The sequence below is a fragment of the Neopelma chrysocephalum genome, unplaced genomic scaffold, assembly GCF_003984885.1.
Source record: "Neopelma chrysocephalum unplaced genomic scaffold, ASM398488v2 Primary Assembly neopelma1_82, whole genome shotgun sequence".
In the NCBI taxonomy this organism is placed as follows: Eukaryota; Metazoa; Chordata; class Aves; order Passeriformes; family Pipridae; genus Neopelma; species Neopelma chrysocephalum.
Genome location: NW_020897744.1, coordinates 2953612 through 2977747, shown reverse-complemented (window position 1 = coordinate 2977747; position 24136 = coordinate 2953612). Strand labels below are relative to the sequence as shown.

The window sequence follows — 24136 nt, the reverse complement described above, 5'->3', positions numbered from 1 at the left end:
CAGATGGCATTTGTGCAGTGTCTGCTCTCTCCCCGGGGATGCTGACTGGTGTCAGATCATTTCAGTTCTGTTTCCTTCCCTCCAGTCCATGTGACACAGCGCAGAGAAAGTCCCAGTAGCTGTCCCTGATTGTGCAATGCTCGAAAACAAAGTTTCTGGATTTGCTTAGCTGGCTGCTTTCAGAAATATGGTTCTGAAGTAACTAAAAATACCATTTCCTTGCTGTCCATCTGTCCTGCTGTTTCACAGCAGCATGTCTGAGATCCAGTGGGGGAGGGAAAAAAAAAAGACCACAACCAGGTAACAGAGAATGGGAAGAGAAGTAAGTTTGAAATAGCAGTGGCTATTTCTCTGTTTGCTGCAGTCAGCACAAATGCAGCTCTGGGGCAGGGCCTGGGTTTGGGGCGACAACAAGAGTAGCAGGCCTGGAGAGTGTGTGGAGGGAGGGAAGGGAAGGGGAGGAAAACAAGAAGCCGAAGAGAACCGATTCGCATTTCCAGGAATCAGGAACACGTACATGTGTGTAACAGCCCCGGTGCCGCCGTGCCAGGGCAGCTCTCCCGGCGCTCGCCCTTCCCCGGGTCCTGCTCCCGCCGGTTCCCCCTTAGGGCGGCGGGGGCCGCTCCGCCCGGGCCGGCCGGGCTCCGACCCCCCTCAGGGCGGCGGGGGCCGCTCCGCCCAGCCCGGCCAGGCTCCGCTTCCTTCCGTGCGCGGTCCCGCCCCGGAGGTGCCGCCCGCCCTTCCGCCGGAGCGGAGGGAGGGCCGGAGGCAGCGCCGGGCCGGGCCGGGCCGAGCGGGGCCGCGGGAGCAGCGCAGCCGAGCGGGACGGGACCGGACGGGACGGGACGGCCCCGCCGCCCGGGGCAGCCGGTGAGAACCGAGGGGCCGCGGGCCCTGCCCCGGGTGCGGGGTCAGGCGGGGGCTGCGGGGACCCTCCGGTATCGCCCACACTCGTTATCAGGGTCGGTGATCGGTGTCCGAGGGGCTTCGCTCCGGCCCCGCTCCCCGGGGCTGGGCGGGGGGTCCCCCGGGCCCCACAGGGCGGCAGCGTCGGGATACACTAAACATAACCTTCCTCCTTGTGCAGCTCCTAAAACTAATCTTTATTGTGTATATATATATATGTGTGTGTGTGTGTGTGTATTAATTCCATGGGTGTGCTGCAGCAGCTAAGCAGGTGTCACTGATATCTTTCCCAATATGCCCCCCCAGCCTGTTTTCCTGATGAGTTCGTTGTGGATCAATGAGTTTTTGGCTTTTTTCTTGTGAGTATTGCCACTGCCCGGCCGAGGGTTAAAGCCCTTTAAACTCAAGCCAGGTGAAGCTGGGAGAATTATTTAAGATGTCTCTGAGCAGCGTGTTTTGGATGCTTTTGTGGGTGTTTGTCTTCCTCCATGTGCAGCTCCTAAAACTAATTTCTTTTTATTACGTGTAAATATTTTCATATTTTTTAATAGGTTTAATGTGGTTATAAAGATTTTTTTTTTTTAATTCCATGGGTCTGTTTCCAGAGTTAACAAGGAGCAGGTGTCACTGATAGCTTTCCCAATATGCCCTCCTTCCCCCCCACCCCTCCCTGCCTGTTTTCCTGACGAGCTCCTTGTGGATCAATGAGTTTTTTGGCCTTTTTCCTGTAAGTATTGCCACTGCCTGGCTTCTCACTGCACGGCTGAGGATCAAAGTCCTTTAAATTCAAGCCAGGTGAAGTCTGGAGAATATTTAAAGATGCTGAGCAGTGCGTTTTGGATGCTTTTGTGGGTGTTTGTCACTCTTTGAGGCACTCTGTGTAGCGTTCAGGTTGTTCCTTGAAGCAGGGAGTGGCTGTATCCTCAGAGAGGGTGTGAGATATTGAAAGATGAATGACGTGCTTGGAGTCACAAAAAAATTTTCTGAGAGGTTGGTTCAATGCTGTCCTAAATCCTGCTGGTGCGTGGCAGGGGCAGCATCGTTGTGATGTGGAGCTGGGCTTTTTTGAGGGGATTTTAGAGGAAAAATTAAACTGGTTTTTTTTTTTTTTTGGCTGAGTGAGGCCCTGATCTGGCCCAGTGCTGGGAATTAGCAGCACTGCACGGTGTTGGAAAAAGAGTGGCATTGTGGTTATGATTGAAATCCCAATAGTCACTAAACTGTTTTTGAAGCAGTGCTTTGTGTTGGCAGTACATCACACCAGTACTTGGGGAAGAGCACTGAGCTGCTCTTGGTTTTCCAGTTACTCAAGACTCCTCTGAGACCAATGACCAACCAGCACAGAAGGACGTGGTGTTTTCCAGGAACAGTGCTTTACTCTGGAATTGGACGTGTTGGCCTTCTGGATGTGGTTACACAAGTGTTTTGCAGCAGGGAGGATTAGGAAGAGAATTGTAGCTCAATGGGATGCTTTGCTGACAAAAAAAAACCCAAACAGCATAAAATAGAATGGAAGAATAGGATAAAAAGCCAAATATAGCGAGTCCTAAGACCCCTTTACTTACCCCTTTACACGACAAACTGATTATAAGCTTGAAGATAGTTCATGATTCTGGTATTTAATTTTGTTCTGCAGTGTTATTTAAGCTAGAACAGTCTTTCTTAGCTCCCTCCTCCCCCTCTTGATGTTTGCCATATAATCCCCAATTATGGTTGGTTTTTTTTTCCAGACGATTAACTACTTGTGATCTAAAACCAGACCTAAAAATTGTGCTTGTGAAGTCCTGCTAAAATACTGTTAAGTAACAAGTCAGGTATAAAGTGTATAAGATGTTTTGAAGTTTTTCTCTGAGGTTTTAGCCAACCTAATTTTAATCTGTGTCCAGATTCTGAGCGTGGCTGACACGTTGGCAAAACATAGCGTGGAGAAGAAGTTTCTGAGGAGATTTTAGAATTTTAAGCTAATCCTCTTCCTCTTCTTGAATTCCCAATCAAAGAGTGCAAAGAGTTTTTAGATGTTTCCTGTGATTTCATTGAAAAGCACAGTTGTGAGTCACATGTAGATGGTGAGGCACAGTCTGGTAATTCATGAGTATGTGCTACTCCTGCTGGTAGCTGAGTGCTCATTGCTACAGGCAGGAGTTAAGGAATTAATGGGGACAAACAAACCTGTAGCTTCAGGCCTCTGCTGACATTTGAGGGGGGAAAGCACATCTCCAAGCTGAGTAAACTCTGAGCTCTGTGGGCAGCGTTGGAGCCTCGTGGCCATGAGGTTTTGGAGGTTTTAAGTAGTGGCTGCAACTTCCCCTCCAAATGACAGTCCCCAGCAGTGTGGTTTGTTTGAGGTGGCTGCTCAGCCCTTGTCTGGCATCACAGTAACGACTGTTTGTTTCCTTGGGATCATTTTTTTTAGCAGCCTGCACTGTTTATCCAAGGAAACAACTGCTGTAGCTGGAATCTCTCAACTGCAAGGAAGGGGCACGTTAAAACTGTGAACACAGCAAAGATAGCAGCCGGGTTTCTTGCCTAATTCCCAAGTTGTCTAATGGCTTTTGTGTTTTCTGAGATCATATTGCCCCACCCTTTCCTTTGGAGGAAATTAGCTCATGTGTAATTAGCCTTCTGCTAATTACATGCCTGAATGTTCGGGGTTACACCTGAATCACGACTATTTCAACACGTAGGTTGCTCTTATGAGTTTTGTGGCATTTGGGTCAGTGATTGTTTTTTGGATTAAATACATTTTAAGGGCCCTTTTCCACTGGCAAAATACACAGTTGTTAGAGGACTTAACCCAGCTCCATCCTTCCACCCCCTCAGTTTCGATGCACTTTCTAATCCACCTTGTAAATTTATTTTTAGTAAATGAAGTTGCTTGCTTCTCTCTTGATCTGAAGTATGATGTAGTATTCAGGCACCAGTGAAATGTGGAACAGCAGCACTTATTGTAAGAATTGTGTGTTTGGAGACTTCCACAGTTTTCCTTCTTTTCCTGCTCTAAAATCCCACATCCGGGGATGGCCATCAATGACCAAACAGTTGCAATGAGACATTGTGAACACACTTTGGAGCACTTTGATGTTTTTGGATAAGAAGAATTAAAAGTTGTGTATTAAATGCTATGAAGAAACTTGAAGAGCTGAATCACGTTTGCTTTGGTTCAGTGAAAGGACTGGTGTGGGTTGTTGCCAGTAGTTGTGCCAAGGGTTTTTTTGAGAAGACTGTTGGTTTCATGGAGGAAAACAAAAAACCCAAAATAACAACAACAAAAAGAAACCAAAACAAAGCCACAACCCAAAACAAACCCGTGAGTTATGAGTGTGTTATGTGTTTTCCTGATTTAGATACATTCATTAATGAACTTTGTTACTAATAGTGAAACTCATTTACAGAACAGTCTTGCAAAGCTGCTGCTTTAATTTTCAGCGTTAGTGTGCAGGGTTTCTAACAAACTGTTTTTCATAGCTTTCAGTAATTTTATATTGCTTGCAATTGCCTCTTACCAGAGGTGTTTATAGATGGATTAAACGAGACTCTTCCTATCCAGCTTTGGTGTGTGAGCTTTTCCAGCGAGCTCTTCTCTCAAAGGTGACCTCAGCAATCCAGGACTAATAAATAGTTTATGACCCAGTCGATATCTTGTCGTTGTGGTGGTGACACAACCTGCACTGGCAGTAGAGGGACCTGCCTGCTCCAAGCCTGGGAACTGGAAAAGAACAAGGAAAACAAGCTGGTGGTGCTGGAGCCCATGGGAAATCTATACTGCTCCTAAACCATATTTCACACAGTGCCTTTCCTGAAGCCAAAGCTGTGTCTGCAGTCTTTGGAAACCCTGATGTGTTACGAAAACTATCTTGGGTTTATTGCTGAAAAGAAGGTGTTATGTAAGTTTAGTCTTTCATGTGTGTGTTATATCAGCCCTCAGTGACAGATCCTATTTGGATTGAAGGAACCCCTTTTTCCTACCATATGAAAGCTAAGGATGCACATGCTCTTTGCTGTGACTGATACCTGCTTTAATAGGTTCACTGTGAATTTTTCTGGCTATTTTGTGATCTAGTCTGTGTGAAAATTAAAATACAATCTTTTCTGTGTCATACAAAAGGTCCAATGTCCTGGAGCAATGATTGCTGCTCCTTCAGTCCCCACTGTGGGACAAAAATGGCCTGAGGATTCATGGAGTCATAACAAAATTCATGTTTCCTGTGTCTTAACCCCTTCTGTGTTTTCTTTAGTAAATCATCAAAGGCAGATCAAAGTATGTGCTGGGGAAAGTGATGTGACTGTCAGCCAGAGGATTTTGCAGAAAAGTTGGTTTTACTGGTTTTGTTCGTGGTCTGCTTCCCTGGCTGTGGTAACTGAAACCCTGAACTGTTTGCACGTCTGTTCTCAGTTTCAGTTCTGACAGAGGCACAGAGGAACTGGTAGGCAGAGAGCTGGTTTATCCTTCCTAAAAAAAAAAGATGATGTGAATTTCCATTTTCTGGAGTCAGATCTGTGATTTGTTGGATATTCTTCTTGGGTGACAAACTCGACAGGAAAAACCTAGGGGTGTGAGCAAGGGATGAGAAACCTCTGAGTTGGTATTGCACTCTTTAAAATGTATTTGCTCTAAGTAAACAGGTGAATAAAAGAAAAAAATTTAGATAAGCCTAGGCACAAGAAAAATGTATTGATAGGAAGATGGATTTGACAGCTTCAGAATAATTTGCATTAAAGCAAGTAAAAAGCTAATTTTGAATTAATCCACAGTGGCTTGGGGTTTTTTCTCCACATGCCAGACATGATATCAAAACTGCTCTAAGGTGCTTATGAGAAAGTTGGAGAAGGAGATCTGATCTGTCATCAGAGACCTTTGATGTGCAACCCTTCAGATTCATCTGAGTTAATATGAATCACATGCCTCATTTACCAACTGTGCACCAACATTCATCTGCTCCTGATGTCTCTGCAGTTTGGAAAAGCAAAACTGGACGTGTAGAACAGAGTGGAAGGACATGGCCATGGGCAGCTGGAGCTGGGGTGGGGACCAGCCTGGGGATGCTCGTGGCAGTGAGACAAGGGGAGCTCTTTGGTGTCCCTCATCCTCTGAGAGCTGGGGTACAGATGCACTGGTTGCCAGCAGTGGGACAACTTTCCATGTTGTGATTGTCCAGAATAAATCCCCTTTTTCAGCCAGGGTGTAACAGCATATTTGCAGTGACCCGCTGAGGAGCCACACACACGGGGTGCAAGGTGCAGCTTAAAGATCCTCATCATGGAAAGGAGTTTTCCATTTTTCCATTTCAGAGGAGAATAGGAGGCAAGAAGCTTTTACTTGTAAATGAGTAACAAGGGGAAAGGGATTTTATAAATTAATAACTAAGAGCCCATTCTTTTTCTAAACTCTTCAGAGGGATGTTGCTAATTAACATAGGTATTAATGTGTGATGAGGTGTAGTACTGGTACAGAAACCCTTAAAAGAAGATTCTGTACCATGGTATTTGTGAGGGGATGTGCAAGGAGGTGGCATTTCCCTGCTTTCTCTGATGATATTCACAGCAGAGCTATTTGAGGCACTTAAACAAAAGCAGTGTATGAGTATATTTTAAATTACAAGTGTTTGCTCCTGGGAAGGCGATGTGGTGCTTCTTCAAGTTGTTGAGATGTGTTTTAACTGGGATACAGGAGATGCAAGAAGGATGTTTGGTGTGAATCACCTCTCCAAATCTTACTAGTTAGTTAGTTATTATCTTCTGATACTTTATTGTCCTTGATTAGTTTTGTGGGTTTTTGGCTGGGTTTTTCTGTTGGGTTGGGTTGGGTTTTGTTGTTTTGGTTTTTTTTATAATGTGGAAGTTTGTTACCTTCTTTACTGTTGTTTTCCTGGCTTCTCAGTGGTCAGGTGGTATGAAAGCTCTTCAGAGTTGCCTGCTCTCTGACTCCAGGAAAACAACAAATTTGTTCTTTGTTTTGTATTATGTTACTCAGAATTGAGCTTTGAACAGGCCATGCACAGTAAAATAAGAGGTCGGACCTTGCAAAATTAGTGGTGTTACTGTGCAAACACATCGAGGACTTGATCTTTGAATAAGGAATGATACACCTTTAGCTGGGGTGGGAGGGAGAGAAGGGAATAGAGAAAGGGGGGGAAAAAAGCATTTTGGACACTCAGAAGTCCCAACAAAACATTTCTAGGTATGTAAGATCATAAAGTACACAGTGATTTAGCTGTTGAAAATTGGCTCGAGAGGGTTTTTTCATCAGTTTAATCAAAACTCGAGTTGTTCTGTTCATTAAGACGTTAGTGCTGACCTGCAAAAATTGGCTGCAAAACTTTTGTTGTAATGGCCTTTTCTGTTTCAAGGAGGCAGAAAGGCTCTGCTTTATGTGCAGCATGTGACTTCTTCCTATTGATTCAGGGTGACCTCTTCAGTCCCTGGATCTGGAGCTGATGTAACTGCAATCGAAAACACTTGAAGGGGAGGGAACAGAACAACTTTCTAGTGCCTTGACTTTGCAGCTGTTTACAGACCTGGGGAAAGCTGCTGGACTTTGACACTAAACAGAACATTATTTTTAGCTCTGGTGTTCACAGAGGGTGAGCGGGATGCCAGAGGTAACTGCGGGTGAAGCTCTGTGGGCACAGAAAGCTGATTTTTGTGCATCTCTGGAGAGAGTGAAAGTGCACAACTGGCACAGAAACAGTGCGTGGTGGCTTTCAGAGAGACAGATGTTATTCAGAACATCTGAGTGTCTGGAGCACAGTGTTTTTTGAGTAAGAACAGACACCTGAGTTCATGACACTGGCCTGCAGACTGCAGTGGCAAAGCTGTTGTGACTGCTGTGGTGGGTGAGAGGAACTGGGCTTTATTTCCTTGGGTGCTACTGATTGATGTAGAATTTCTGTGAAGTTTGTGTTATGAAGATGTTTTTGTGTGTTGTGTCTTTCTAGCTCCCCGTGGTTTACAGTGAAAACGTTGAGACTGCTCAGCTTTACCAGTAATGGCAATATTGAGCATTTTAGGCACGTTGTTTTTTTTCTAGTACAGGCACCTGCAGTAGAAGCCTCTGATCAAAATGCTGCTGCAGCTTCTGGTTTTAAGAAGTGGTCTTGAAACTGAATCAGCAGCAAGTAAAGATTTTCAGGCTTTTGCTTCCCTTTTCTTTTCAGAGTTGCTGGTAAAAGGCAGGTGTAATGCTCTGAGAGTGAGCTGTGTGTCCAAATAGTGCCAAAGTGCAATTTCTGTCCCAGGCTCTGCAGCTGACAGACAGTGGTGTTTAATTTCTGGGCTGTGAGGTAGATTGTCAGATAGATTGTATAACATACACTGTTAGTATGTTATAGCCTACACAGAGACCTTCCTTGAGAAGTCAGTAAATGAAACCAAAATATTTTTGTGAAGGCAATGTATTTATGTTTCTCTGTTAGTTTGTCCATATGGGAATGAAGTAAAGCTCTCAAATATTTAAAATCTAGGTTTTGGGGTTTTTTTATTATTTTGCTTTGCAGAAGGACATTAATGTCTGTTGAACTGTCAGACATTTCAGAGGGAAAGAAAAGAATATTCAGCTGCTCTCTGTCTATATAAATGTGAAAATGTGTCTTCATAAATTATGCCATTAAGAGACTGATTCCTTTAATATACATGTCTCTACAATGAAACTATTTTTAGATTATTTTTCAAAACTCATTACTTCTTTCCAAGATAGAAAAGATGTTAGTGAAGGAGCCTTAATGGATAAGATGGAATATTCCCCCCTCAGAGAAAATCATGTGTGTTTCCTGTTACTATACTTAAAATAACTTGATTAGATTAATGGGAAATGTTAAACATTATCAGTCTTTTTAAGTGGTTGATCTTAGATAATCCATCTTGGAAGAAAATAGCTGTTATTTCCTATAGTAGAAAACTGTCAGTAACAGTGACAGTTGTGCATCACATCTGTTTTGGTGGATGACTCAGGGAGGAGTTTGGGGCAGAGTTTCAGGGGAAAACAAGATAATTTTGACAAGCTACTGCTATTCTTCAGCTTAAGAAAATACTTTTCTTCTTGCTTTCCATCTATGGCATCTGCAAGTGTATTCTGGTTGCCTTGTGTGACCTGAAGCCATGTGCTGGAGGGGAGGGCAGGGTCTTCAGACTGTGGGGCAGTGTGGGTTTAAAAATCTGCTTCTCCTGTTGCAGGAAGGATGTCCTGGAGCACCTTTGATTGCCAGTGTGAGAGCAATTGCTGAGGTGTTTGCTCAGCTTACAGAAAGCTCTCTCTGCTGAGGGTGGCAGGAAGAAAAAGGGGCTGGATTTGCTGGTCAAGACCTGCTTTCCAGTGCCTCACTGTGATATTTCGTGTGTGTGTTTGTCAGCATTGTAATCCAGATATTAATATTTGAATAGGCAGACCTTAGACTTGCTATTGCAGATGATCCTGTGCTGCTTTTCTTCTCAAATGAATGCAGCATTTAGCATTAGAACACAGTATCTGAGGTGCCTTTGGGAACAAGCTGGCATGTGGGATGGTTTGTGTCAAGGGAAAGGAAGGGGAGGGCTGGATCCTTGGAAGACAGGCTCGGCACAGTGGTGGTGTGGGCATGAGAATCTTTTTGTTGCAGTCACTATATATAAATTCTATAGAGCTGTGCTGTGTGCAGGCACCCAGCTTAACTCTGGAGTAACTTGAGTACTGGAGGAAAGGCAGATGCACCTTCTTCACCTTAATGTGCCTGGCTGGGTCAGCTCGGATACCTCACTGTGCTCTGAAGACATTCTTTGTATCAGCCATGGTACCTAAAACCTCACCAGTGTGATTCTATGCAGAGAGTCTGAACACAACCCCATGTTCATTCTGTCTCTTACTCAGCCTGCTCCCTTTGTTGGTGATTGGAACTTCCTATATTTCTTTCTTCCTCTGTTGCTTTGTGCCTGTGACTGGTAGAACAACGTGCTGGTGAGATCAGAGCCTGGGGCTTTTCTCCTTGAGTGTGCCTGGCACTGCTGCTGTGCCCCTGGGCCAGCCCTGGTGCTGTTTGCAGGTCACAGCTATGCAAACACATGCTAATGCTGGGCTGGCTTTGGGGCTCCCTGCTTATATAACTGTGCTCTGCCTCCTCTGGCATTTATTTCGTTGCTATGGAACTGTTAAATAATTAAAACAGGTGACTTCCTTCTGAAAGGCAAACCTTCAAAAGAAATTATTTCTAGCTGGCTGTTGCCATGTCTCTGACTTTAACCCTTTTTCTCTTTAAACAGGAAGAAAATGAACCTGAAATCTGAACGCAGAGGAATCCACGTGGATCAGTCGGAGCTCCTGTGCAAGAAGGGATGTGGTTACTATGGCAATCCTGCTTGGCAGGGATTTTGCTCCAAGTGCTGGAGAGAGGAATACCATAAGGCCAGGCAGAAGCAAATTCAAGAGGATTGGGAGCTGGCAGAGCGGTAAAGAACCCCCTTTATTCCTTCAGCTTTTGCAGTAGGGTAACTTCACTAAATACTATTCCTGGCTCCTGTTTTCTAGTCCTATTTGCTCTGGCTCAGTTTCATCACAAGTTCTCATATTTGACCTTTCCAGCAGGAATTAAAACCTTCCTCTTGATGCAAAGATGAATATTTATGACATTCTAATTTAAGAGGTTTCAGAAGAAAGTCTGAGTAGCAAGTGTAAACACCCACCTACCTCTCAATAAATACTTTGACCTAATTTGCATACTTAAATCTGTAATTTTATGTAGCAGTTGGAAGGGTGGAAGTGACAATTTTGATTAAAATACCCCTGCCTCTGGAGTTGGCAGTTATTGTCTTGCATAGCCAGCACCATGGTTTTACATTTCAGCAGCTGATTGAAAAAAATGGTTTTAGTCTTGTCTGTGGTCATTCTTTTAAACCGCAGGGTTAAGCCCAAAAGCATCAAAGCTTTGGCTTTAATAATTTAGGTAATTTTTCTTAGTACTTATTTTCTCCAACACAGTTTAGCTTTCTTAGTGTGATAAATGCTTGACCCTAAAAATGGGTGTTAGAGGTATTCTGTGCTTGGGTGAGAAAATACAAGCAAGCTGCAACTGCTTTTTGTTGGAGTTGGGTAGAGCTTGGAACCCTTTGGAGACCTTGAGTTACCCAGTGATACATTAACCAAGGTCATTGGGGAAGAAAGAAAAGGCATTAATTAAGTGGACTGGAGGAGGTGGCGTCTGTGGAAGGTCTCTGAGCTTGATTTGGGTCCAAACTGATGGTTACAGTTTGAAAACCTTATATTTTCTGGCATTTCACTCCCCTAGACCCTCTTACCTTAGCCTTTGAAGTAGTTATTTGGTTTGGTTTTCAAATTCTCTTTTCTGTCTGGCACTGGAACAGATTAACTGCAGAGAAAGTGTTTGGAACCTTTTCTAGCCCAGTCCAAAGGTGCCAGGTAAGCCAGTGAGTGCAGGACAGAGGACATGTCATTTTATAACTCTGCCATAAATTTGTCTTAAACAGTCACTAAGAACTTAAGTATTATTAGAGCAGATAGTTATGCTGTCAGTCTTGTAACATCTCTGTACAAGAAAGTGGGGTATTTAAGGAGTTCTTCAATAAGTAGCTGCTCAGCAGGGAGATGCTAAAGGCACAGATAAGCTGTGATTGTTTGTTGTAGTGCACAGACAGGCTTGTCAGCACAGATAAGATACAATTCCTGCCTCAAGAGATTGCAGATCCAAGACTATTTATGGTCCATCCTGAGCTGGATGGATGTTTAAAGACAATGGCTCAACCTTCTAGCATCTTGAAGGGCAATATAATTTAACCTATTTTAATCCTCCTGCACAGGAAGAAGAGTTGAAGGATTGGTACATTTGGCCTTCCCTACTTTGTACCTGTAGATTAAAAGCTGGCCTTGGGCTTTGCAGAGCACCCAGCAGAGTTGCAGTGAGGGGGTTTGCCCCATTCCTTCAAGTTTATCTATTACTAAGACTTAGATCATTGTTGTCATCTTTTGTTTTCTGTTTCCCAGAATATTTGTGAGATTGTGACAGGCTGTTTCCCTTCAGTGAGGGCATAGAAACTGTGGTTGTGAAACTCAGCATGATGCAGGGAGGAAGGCCATGGATGGATTTTTGGAAATCCTCCCACAGTCTATCCCCTCACCTTTGCCTTATAGAATTCAGGGCTGTGACATGAGGGGAAGGTGACTATGATTATACCTCAGTCTCCTCCCTTTTGACTTTACTATTTAATCTCCCCTGGACATCTTGACCTTTCCCTCACTTGGACCATTGCACCATGGAAAAGGTGGATGTCATGTAGCGAAGGGAGGAAGCAAGAAATGAAGATGGGCATAGGGGAAATCAGCGTGTCAAATGAGTAATTAATTATTGCAGAGGAAATTAGCTTATTTGTCTTGTTTTTAAGCACTTAAATTAGACCTATATTTTTCTAATTCCAGGCTTCAGCGTGAGGAGGAAGAGGCCTATGCCAGTAGTCAGAGCACCCAAGGGGCCCAGTCACTGACCTTTTCAAAGTTTGAGGAGAAGAAAACCAATGAGAAAACACGAAAGGTCACTACTGTGAAGAAGTTCTTCACTGCTTCTTCCAGAGCAGGAGCTAAGAAGGGTAACTGTCTCCTTTGCTTTTAATGGTTCTGTACAACATGTTAAATTAAAAAGTATTTTTGACAGATGTCACGTTCTAAAAGGCAGAGCAGTGCTCTGTGGTTTGACTTTAAAGAAGCTGGAATAGTGACACTTCTGGAGAGCGATTGCTACTGAAAACACAGAAAAATGTGGGCTTTTGAGTGATGCCAAACAATCTTTTAAATAGAACTGTGCAATCCTAAACCTGTGGCTGTGTTTGTGTGCATTCCACAGGAGTTCTTCCACTAAAGTATAGCATAAATGTATTCCTGGTGGGGGTCTGCCACTGAAGTACCTTGTTCCTCTGACACACATCCTTGCTAAATTCATGAGTCAGCCACAGTGTCATGCCATGGTTTAGGAGTTGAAGGGGAATATCTCCTGAAGGAAGCAGGAGAAAAGGTACTGGCTGTCAGTCACCTTGAAGAAACTGGTATGTCTAAGTGTGATAGAAACACTGAGATAACATATCAGCTGATGCTGCCATAATGGAGCACTTTGACAGCCTTAGCAGGAAAAATAGGATGTGTAAACAGGGTGCCTTTAACTGAAAATAAATGTGAGACTTGTAGTGTTTGTGTGTATGTGGGTCGTGAATACCAAGTTTGTGGTTGTCTGGATGTTTGTTCTACAGAATGTGTTCCAAGTAAGAATGATTAATGGCACTGATGTCTTTGCATAGCAACAGCTTAGACAGGCAAAAACCAGAAAATGCTGGGCTGTGGAGTAGGAATTCCAGAAGGAAAATCAACACAAATCTACCTTAGCCTTGTAGACAGTGCATTTCCTTAATAAGAAACTTGCCTGAATTTCGTCCTGGAATTGTCCTGGTGCATGGCAGCAGCTGGCTACATGAGGCATTCATTCACCTGTGTAATTAAAACCTTTTTTATGTTCATTCTTCTCACTTTTCCATATTTTCTTTTTTTGCCCCCCTGCCATCTCTCCTGCCACGCTCCTGCTCTCGGTGTCCCGCTTGCTTTCGCGTTCCTTGCAGCTGCTCAAGAGAAAATCGTTAAGCAAGGACAGCCTGGGAGGGAGAGAAATGCTGATAACATTCTCAGGGATTTGAAGGAGATTTTTACTCCCTCCTGGGAACTGGCTTCCCCTTCTGAAGGTAATGCAGCACAGCCTGAGCAAGCTGTCTGCCTGGTTTTAGTGAGCTTACTTCTTAGTTGGGCTTTGCAAAGTACAAACTAGGGTTGTGCCAGTTCAAACTCGTGCTCTTGAACATGAAGATGACAAAAAAAGCAAGTCCAGCATCTTGAGGTGAACTTGAATCTCTAGACCAGTTCTTTGCTTTTTGGTAGGAAGAGTACAAGAATAAAGCTGAAGCTTCTTTGAGCTCCACCTTAGTGTGACCACGCTTTCAAAAAATAAGAATTTTGTAAGAAGTAGCTGGATCTTGTGCTCCTTCACGTTTTTTTATCAAAAAAGAATTCCAGATTGCTATTCTAAATCTGATTATAAATTGAAACTGCTGTTTCAATTTAATAGTTGACACTTCAAGAACTTTTGCATTCTCAAAACATCTCCAGATGTTTGTTTTGTTAACCAAGAAGACAATTTCATATCAAGAGAAGACATCCTAGTTCCATTTAAACCAAAAGGATGCCAACCCCCTTGATGCAAACAGCTTTAGGAGCTCGTCCTGTATTATTTGTGTGCAATTCTGACTTGTTGTGCTGACTAAAGAAATTTGAAGATGTACCATTCTTTATTTTGCAAATTATATGGAGAAGATGAGTGGCTGTGTGTAGCAGAGCTAATGACAAACCCTTTTTTTATGTTCCTTGCTTGGACTCAGATCCGTGACCGTGGCACAACCATAGTGAATCACTGGAGTGCTCATGTTCTGCTGTGACAATTAAGCATTTCTGTAGAATGCCTTGAGAAAGATTTTACTATTAATAGTGTTTGTTCCTTGTGAAGGTGATCCTTTCTTAACTCCTCCAGTGCTCTTCCTTTTCATTTTGGGCATATTTCCTCTACTGGGTTCTCTTTAACTTGGTCAAATGGAATTTCTTTTCTGTAATCGGCTTCTTTTTAGTTGGACTTAATTCTTTCAGAGCACGTGACAAACCTGAAAATAGTTTGTTGCTGAAAGTACATTTGTTCCTGCAGTCCTTAAGTAATCAGTGCATGTTGTACAGATTAATTTTCCTTAAACCAGGATTTCAGCTCAGAGATTAATGAAGCTGCAACACTTCTGAGTGACTACAAGTAGTTCTTGGTGTGACTCGTTGAAGACAGTTCATTCTAACATTGTTTTTTAATACTTAACAGTAATCTGCCGCAGCTGACTACATCTCTCTAGTAACTGGAAAAAAAAAAAATCTGTTTTCAATTTGTGACTGAAAAAATCATATTATAGTCAACTAGCAGAATGAGGTTCATTATTTTTATAGTAGAGTGAACTCAGTGTTGAAGTTAGTAAATAAATCTTCAACTGTACTTCAGACTGAGATCAGTAATTAATCATGGAAGAAATATCTTATAATTCTGCCCTTCTGAAAGCAGACCTGCTTTCTTTGTTTATTATTTCAGAACTAGGCTTCTTATTTATTGGTTATCTAATATGAAATGTGACAAATTTAGATCAACATGCAGGAGTGGTCACCCTTCAGCTTGAACCCTGTCCAGGCATTTGTATTGCACTGCTGGGAATCTTAGGTACAAAGAAATCCCCTCTGGAAAAATGTCCTTGTGGAACACGAAAGGAGGTTTTTTTGCACTTTCTATCTCGATTGCTACAGTCGGAATTTAAATATTTGCTAAACCTTTTCTGTTCTTATCACTTAAATACCATAAATGCTCTAATGGTGCCTGACCAAATTATTACCCAGAGAAGGTTATGCTGAAGTCTTGTGCTTTGGTCAGATGATCAGTGTTTGTTAGTCACTGGATGACACAGCTTTGAATTTAGTGCTGAATCTTTTTAAAAGCAAATAACAACAAACAAACAAAAACCCTAGTAAGATACCTTAAGTATATTAATCCCGTTTATTTCTTTTTATTTTGGAGTTCTGCATGTGTGCTTATTGAAACACGGATTTTTTTGTTGTGCATGTTAGTATTTTCAGATTGAAAGATTTGTTTGTATCGTGTTGACCATGAATATTTTCATGTTTTCTGTCCCTCTGCTGCTTGCTTTTCACCATGTTCATTTACATCATCTCTATTCAATCCTTCCATTTTGAAAACAGTGTTGGCTGGCAAGTTGAAAGGTGGGTGAACTAAACTTGGTTAGTGAAGGTATTGGAGCAGCAGAATTAACTTGCAGCTTGGAAAATCATGTGTTTTGTGTGGAGGAAAAAAACCCTGTGGTTGCAGCTGTCTAGACTTGCATCCAGTGGTGTGTGCAGTGTCCCTGGACTAGAACTGCCCAATCTGCTGCTCCCTGAGCTGGTTCATGAGCCAGTTGAATGAATACCTGTGTTGGTGCAAGCAAAGGAGCAGGAATGTAGAGGTGAGGGGGAACAGAAAAGGGACCACTCCATTATCTTAAGCTGCTGCAGAATCCCATCTGGAAGCCTTGATCTTACATGGAGATATCTTACCTGGGAAAAAAACGTAAGAAACCCAAAAGCAAACCCACGTTACAGTCATTTGCTGCTATAAAAAGACCATTAGTGCAAATGGGGGTGTGGCTGTAAATGTTTTGCTTCTGTGGAATACTCAGTTTCCTGGGAGTTCATTTTAATAATATCCATCATTTCACTGGCAGAGCCTGAGAAATAAATGATCAATCATCTGCACAGTTAAAAAAAAAAATAAAACCAACCTGAAATTTTAATACCTGTTAAACACTTCCTGAATTTATCCATCAGTGTACAAAGCTTATCTGATGTGCCCAAATTTTCCCAGCAGAGATCCAAGAAGCCAAGGCTCCCAGCCCTTCCATAAACAGGCAGGCAAGCATCGAGACGGATCGAGTGTCCAAGGAGTTCATAGAATTTCTCAAGACATATCACAAGCCTGGACAAGACATCTATAAGCAATGTAAACTATTTTTGGACACAATGAATCATAAAAGGGTAAGTCCTGCATGCCTTTTGCATCAATAAAATGGGGTAACTGGGGAGAGATGGAGAAAATGCTGCACTTCTTCCAGCAGTTTGGATTTTATGGAGTGTACACAGGAGCCTCCAGGTGATGTGCTTAGTCAAGTGAAGATCTCAGGGCAGCTTTAAATTCTGGCTGCCTTGTTTTTTGGTATGGTGTGTGACCAAAGAATCCTTCCAACCCCAATATCTCAGAGAACTTTCCTTTGCAACCCAAATAAATTAGTCCTGAATAAATCTCATATACATTAGTCTGTTCAATAATTTTCTAGATAAATATGACTTGTGGAAATTATAAGATATTACGTGCTGAGTTTTTAGGTATCATGGGGTCACCACAGAATGGTTTGGGTTGGAAGAGACCTTAGAGATCATCCAGTTCCAACTCCTGCCATAGGCAGGGACACCTTCCCCTAGACCAGGTTGCTCCAACCTGGCCTGGAACACTTCCAGGGATGGGGCATCTTAAGTCTAAAAGGTTATAAAGATAATACAACATCAACCCACACATCTTTTATTTGGGGAACAGGAACTTGACTGTACTTTTCTTTTTAGTATGGAATAAGGGTTACATCTTCATTTTCCTTTTAAAAAAAAATCAATGGTTTTAAAATATTAATCAGTCTGTAGTGCCACCTATGGTTGGAATGAGTCAGTATTCAGCACAAATCTTTTCTTCCCCCTTCTCTTACCTTTCCTGCTTAGTATGTGGTTACTCAGATTGTTTCCTCAAATTGGACTGAATGTTAAAGGCAGTTCTGATGGAATCTTACATTCCCTCTACTTTGAAAACATCTTGAAGGTTTTTTTTTCTTTTAGAACTTATTCATCCCGAGTTTCACAAACTGAGAGTTTGTGAAAACAGTGTGGTGTTATTATTGGTTTCAAAAACTGAAGGTGCTCTCATTTCCTACTTCCTTGATAGTTTGTGCTGGTCAAAAAGAACTCAAAACATACAATTTGCTATCACACATAAACCAGAGCTAAAATGCAGCACTGCCAGCAGAGCTGAGACTTTGTGTTCAGGGCAACTGTCCAGTTTTTGCCCTTAGAGAATTCAGATGCCAAGTTCTCTCTCCATTTTTTTAAGTGTAGCTTTATGATGCTATTTAGTGGTGAAAAGTGACTTGATCAGTAAAGTTAATTTTAACCCTTCAAACCTCTGTTACGTTCCTCAGGAGCTCAGTTAAGTAATGCCCAAAAGACAGTGTTGTTTTACAAATAACACTGTGAATGTATTTCAGAGTAACTTTATCGTTAGAAATGTTCACTGTATAGATACTCTTTCAAACTATGATTGGTGTTCTTGGGTTTTTGATACACTGTATATAATCTTTTAAAAATTAGAGGCAAAATAGGGACAAACTTTCTCTTAGTAATCTGTTATTTTGTCAGCATTACTCAGGGATGTGCCTGGGGAAAATGGCATTGCACCTGTCCAGTCCCATTGCTAATATTTATCTGTTCAGCAAATAAATGCAAGCCTTTCACATGTCAAAGAGCCAGTGTGTCTTGGTTTCTCATATTTTTTAATATAATTTAGCCAGTATAAACACCTCTGATGATACCTTTGCATTCTCAGACTATTACTGCAGTTGGACACTTTCCTTAAACAGAAACAAAACATCAGAGGTGTTGCTGCCAATTGTTACACACACAGACACCTAATCTGTGTTCTGTTACAGGACTTAAGTATTGAGGAGCAGTCAGAATGTGCCCAGGACTTCTACCAAAATGTAGCAGACAAGTTACAGACACGTTGGAAAGGTATCAAGTTCCTCTTCCTGTTGAAAAAGTGATTATTTGAGGCTCAAACCTCTTCCATTTTCAAGTAAAACTCAATTAAAATTGTAAAATATTGCAGCATTCCAAACCAGCTTTCAGAAATGCTGGTAACAAATTCTAGTCCCACAGTTGGAATTATTCCCAGTTCTGTAAAGTTTTGCAGTCTAAATTATTTGTTTGTACAGGTTTTGCTTAAAGTCTCTAAAATTTGGTTCGGTTTATTTTAATTTTTTGTTTTAAATCCAATACTGTTTGTTTAAAACTGAAGGTGAATGTGTAGCCTCCACCCAGGTAGCAAACAGGCTTTGGGCCTCGTGTTACCCTATAGTGCACCAGCAGCCAGTTCTGCTGGGGACTGCTTTTGTGTCTGGTATGTGAGAGACACAGCTTAAATGTACCCAGGGAGTTTTTTAGACACAAACAGCAACAGAGGACTTGGAGGACCTCACTGGATTTATTTTCAAAGGATGGCAATGTTCTTGTAAGCTACAAGCAGCTGAACCTGCTCTGTGTGCTGAATGTGCTTCATTGTGACCCTTTGGCATGTTATGTTCGACCCATTATATTTTTGCTTCTGCTGTAGAGAGAGAAAATACTCCAATTATGTCCATCCTGTGTGAACTCAGGTTGGCTCGAGTCAGTCATATTGATTTGATGATGTTGGGGTCAAACTGTATTAAATCTTCAAAGGAGCCATGGAATACTTCATTTATGGGATTTGTACCTTGCAGTGCCCCCTGAAAAAGTTGAGAAGGCGATGGATCAGATTGAAAAGTACATTATGACTCGGCAGTACAAATATGTCTTTTGCCCTGAAACAACCGATGATGAGAAGAAAGACCTTGCTGTCCAAAAGAGAATCAGGTAATGCTTTAAAGGAAAAATAGTTGAATAATCCCCAGTCCCGTAAATGAGCTCTGAATTAAACATGTTAAAAACCTCATGCTGTGCACACAAAAATGGCAAAATTGTTAAGCAGAAAGGGTTAAAAACACCGTATTTAAAAACCAGAAGAAATCAAGGGAATGGATAATGAAAGTTGCTACACTGGGAAAACCAAGTGGTTTGCTTTTGTTAAATTATGGCAAAAATACAAGAAAGTATTTCTTCTGAAAATAAATTACTTCAGTGGAATAAACTGGACTAGTGCCTCACCCACACAAAGCACTCCTTGTGCCTTGAATTCAAGAGGCAGCTGGTTTCAAGCACCTGAATGTCACTGGCACAGAACAGTTTAACACTTCTGTTCTCTCACAGGGCTTTGCACTGGGTGACTCCCCAAATGCTGTGTGTTCCTGTCAATGAAGAAATTCCAGAAGTCTCTGATATGGTTGTAAAGGCAATTACAGGTTTGTGAATCATAAAGTTTACATTTGCAGCTTCAGATTTCATCTCTCTTCCTTTTAGAGAGTCGATCACCAGAGGGGGGTCTGGGCTGTTAGATTTGCAGGAGTCTTTGTGGTATTGGACTGGAATATCACATGTGAGGCAGGAATAATTTTTCCACCACCGAAGTGTTTAGGCTTAGCTGATCTGTTTGAAACACTTGGACTGAACCAAGAGAAGGTTGAATAAACAGATACTTTTATGGAACAGCAAGAACCACAGATAGAAATGATGCAATATTAGCATTGCCTGCTCATTCAGGTGTCTGATTAATACACTTTTAATGATCTGAGAACTCTTTTTATCTTACAGATATTATTGAAATGGACTCGAAGCGTGTGCCCCGTGATAAGTTAGCCTGCATCACCAAGTGCAGCAAGCACATATTTAATGCTATTAAAATCACAAAAAATGAACCAGCCTCTGCTGATGACTTTCTCCCAACACTCATCTACATTGTTCTGAAGGGGAACCCGCCCCGCCTGCAGTCCAACATCCAGTACATAACACGCTTCTGCAACCCCAGCAGGTTAATGACAGGAGAGGATGGGTACTATTTCACCAACCTGGTAAGTGCAGGAATAGTGTGGGTTTTATACGAGGAGTTTGTCTTTTATTTGGATATAGGAATTGCCAGTAAAGGGAAACATAACCTAAGGTAGAAAAAAAATTAATCTTAAAATGGTGGTTGAGGTTACTTAGAGTACAGCCAGTTCTGCTGTCTTATATCTCCTCTCTCTTCCTTTTCTGCTTTCCAAACCAGAAAGTGCTTTTCTTTCTTTATAATATTAAGCCCTTTGTTTGAACAGTCTGATGCTAAGGCATTTTCAGTATTTTCATTCTGCCAGGAAATAAGTCCTTTCTATTCCTAAAATCCCAAGTTTGGACAGTGTTACAGATGCAAAGCTTCCTATTTGCAAGAGCCCATGAGATTTTTCTCTTGAAGGGGCTGCAGAACTAGGCCATTAATTTGTGGAGGTAAACAGGCTTTTTAAAGCTCCTTCAAGAGGTGTTTATTGGTGTGTTCTGCATTTCATCATAAAGCAATTTGTGAGGGAAATTATGTAGTTGAATGAAATACTCAGAATATTAAAAGTTTATTTCAGTAGGAGCAGAGAATCCACAAGATGAGATGGGCATTTGACATTGCTGCCTTCAGAATATTAAGAGCGTGGCAGATCTCTGCTGATCAGATTATTAAATATTAATTTAGTGCTCTTGTCTTGTTGTCTTGTTCCTTCTGTTCTCCCACCTCCCAAACACCCTGAGGTGACCCTGAAGTTTGGAATGTACACTGTCCAGTGAGTCAGTGCTGTTCAACTGAGTTTTTGACTTCTTCAGACTTTGGGGAGAGGAAAGAGGCATATGAACTGTTTGGTACAGTGAACTTCTGGAAAAGATCAATCTGCAGGGGCATTAAAAAGAAATAATCAGTTACTGGTCTAACAGCAGGACAGGGAATAGAACACACACATTCCAGTCTGTAGCTTGCAGTGATCTCTCTCTCTGTTTTGTTTGCAGTGCTGTGCTGTGGCCTTCATTGAAAAGCTGGATGCTCAGTCTTTAAATCTAAGCCAAGAAGATTTCGATCGGTTCATGACGGGTCAGACGTCCCCGAAGAAGCAGGAATCCGACAGCTTCTCCCCTGACGTGTGCCTGGGGGTCAAACAGATGTGCAAAAGCTTAGACCTCCTCTCTCAGTTGAATGAGAGACAGGAAAGAATTGTCAGTGAAGCCAAGAAACTTGAGAAAGACCTAATAGATTGGACTGATGGAATCACAAAGGAAGTGGAAGATATTGTTGAGAAATATCCGTTAGAAATAAAACCAAAAAGTCAAGCCTTAGCAGCCATTGACTCTGAAAATGTGGAGAATGACAAGCTGCCCCCACCACTGCAGCCTCAGGTTTATGCAGGATAATTTATCAGTGTTAACTCTGAAAAGCAGCATTATCCTCACCTAGTACTATCTGCTACTTGGGAAGGGAAATAAATTTAACGCTAAAAATCAGACGAGCTTAAATCAGTACATTTTTAAAGGTACATTTTTCTTTTTGTTAAGTGTAATGAATTGTATTTATTTTAGTCGAGTAGATTTCTATTAGGCTTTTGTGGGTTTTTGAACTGAATTTAAATTTTCTACACAAACTGGTGTAATTTTTAAGCAACACTAGTCCATTGACATCTTTCCTGAAAGCTTCCTTCTAAGCATGCACTTACTCGTTTTTAATGATTAGTTTACCCTGAATCCGAGTTCCAGCAGAAACTCAAAAGGTACCAATGTTAGTTTGAATTCATTCTGTAGCTGTAAAGAGGAAATATATATTGTAAAATATGTAAAATTGTAAATAGATTTAAAACCCGATGTCTCAACTGTGCATGACAGCTTGTGTACGAGTGAAAATGATCTAAAAGTGTTCATTTTAGCACCTTTCAGTTACATCATGTTGCAGTGTAAAGGCAAAAACACTGTTAGTATTTGGATAAGCTGGATGGGAGAACTGATGAATTACAGAGGATATTGTTGTAATGATTTGAAAACTTGACACTCAATCTGCTTTGTAAAAAAAAGGAAAAGTGCTATTTAAAAAATGACATTTCTCTTCATGTAAACCTTCTCCCTGCTTTGTCAGGACACCTGGTAGCCTTGAGTGGTGCACAAAAGTGCTGATATTACTGCTTTGGAAGAGAATGTGGAGCCAGGCTTCAGAAACAGGAAGGAGTATTAGTATTAAAAAATTACATAATGTGGAACAAGAGGTGGGAGGGGAGAAGATCATGCAAGAATTGCACCAAAAGTGGCTTTCTCTTCTGGCATTGCCTGGTCATTTCCAAGTGGGATAAGTCTTGGCTGCTTTTGTGACAATCCTGGTAGATAAATAAGTTCATATAATTAGAGGTTGCTTTTTAGAAGAAGCATGAGCAGAAAAATGCACTTTATTTTCATGAAACATCAATCTCCTGATCTTTAGTGACCCCTTTAGCAAAGGGATTGACCTTGAACATCAAGGTACATATGGCTTTGTGTCACTAAAAGTTTAGATCTGTGTATTTCAAGAATAACAGCTCACTCCACAAAAAAAGTAACCTCTTGCAATATAACTTTTTTATGCCAGTGAAACATTTTCTATATCATTTGAAGTATCTTCCAGCTAATCCAGTTCTGCCCTGACTCCTTTGTGTACCTGAGATATTGAACATGGAGCTGCTTTTAAGCAATGTTAAGTTCTTACCATCAAGGGGGAAAGTACCTACCTCTTTTATTAAGTTCCACTGCTTTAAAACACTGCTCTATTAAATTTGCACTGCAATAATTTCAGACCACGACTGTGATTTGTCCCTTCCTGTCAGATGTTATTTATCCTTATAAACTATGCATCCCTGGTGTTCCAGATAACCAGCTCCCCAAAGCACCACTGCTGAGATGCAGCAATGAGCTCACTAGAAATTAAATTTAAATTTCAGTTATTCAGTGTATCCATGTGTCACCGCGCCCAAATTGCTTCGGATCTGACCAGTGCTTGCAGTAAATAATACTGTAAAGGCTTTAGTTTTTAAACACTAGGTGCTAATTCTGATATCCAGGTACACAGGTTTTCCTGAGGCAGGGTGGGGGGGAAGCAAACTTTTAGCTATTGTGTAAATTACCATGTTTAAATAAAAGTGTGTACATTATGCCCTTGTTAATGAGTTCCTAAAAACCTCGTCACCGGGTTTTGTTATGCTGTTAATGATTAATGTGAATATAATTAGGGCTGCTTCTGCATTCTATGTGATTCGGAAGACAGCAATTCTCAGCCATTCAAGTGCAAGTCTGGGTAAGTCTTTTTTTTCTTCTTTGCAGAAAGGTCATTGTGGTGATTAAGCACTTGACGATTTACTGGTCCATTTTTAAGTAAAGTATCTTTTATGCATGTGCCATCTTGTTATCAAGCCACTAAAGGGGGAATGTTTTCAGCAAACAAATCAGACAGGTAAGATGGATTTCCAAACCCCACTTTACAGTCAGAAGGCAGGAGTGATTTCCTCCTAGTAGTAATCCCTGGGCAGAGCTGTAGTACAGGAGTGCTCTGTTCCCACAGGTTTGAGTAAAAGACAGTGAGAGACCCCAGTTCTGCAAAGCATTATGGAATTGTATCCATGAACAAGTTACTTGTGAAAGTGAGTTTAACTGAAACATTCTCTTCCAGTGAATTGGAATACAGGTGCTGTGCTGTGGTGACAGTTATAGTATCAGAAATTGGGGTTTTTTCAACAGCCCACTGCTAGTTCAGTATTACTGAAAACAAAGACTGCAGCTCATCCTCGGGAATCAGAATTTACATTGTAGAATTCTTCTTTGCATGTGAGCTCCCTGTTTTGTTCAATGAAGAAGATATTTTACAGGAAATGCTAGTTAATTAAACTGTGCAGC

General features: G+C 41.6%; 1 protein-coding gene across 10 annotated transcripts; it reads left to right on the top strand.

Moving 5' to 3' along the window:
* Nucleotides 1–238: 238 nt before the first annotated feature.
* RABGEF1 (RAB guanine nucleotide exchange factor 1) lies at nt 239–23397 on the top strand. 10 transcript variants are annotated; one of them, XM_027690868.1, is made up of 11 exons: nt 499–513; nt 10135–10320; nt 12302–12468; nt 13486–13605; nt 15695–15715; nt 16356–16525; nt 18238–18319; nt 19069–19201; nt 19595–19686; nt 20036–20292; nt 21245–23397. In XM_027690868.1, the coding sequence occupies exons 2-11, from the start codon at nt 10142–10144 to the stop codon at nt 21641–21643; spliced, it is 1620 nt and encodes a 539-aa protein (XP_027546669.1). In that variant the 5' UTR covers nt 499–513; nt 10135–10141; the 3' UTR covers nt 21644–23397. The 10 variants fall into 10 exon arrangements, with proteins under 10 accessions (XP_027546666.1, XP_027546665.1, XP_027546671.1 ...); XM_027690873.1 differs by lacking the exon at nt 499–513 and adding an exon at nt 774–870; XM_027690874.1 differs by lacking the exon at nt 499–513 and adding an exon at nt 9738–9832.
* Nucleotides 23398–24136: the final 739 nt, after the last annotated feature.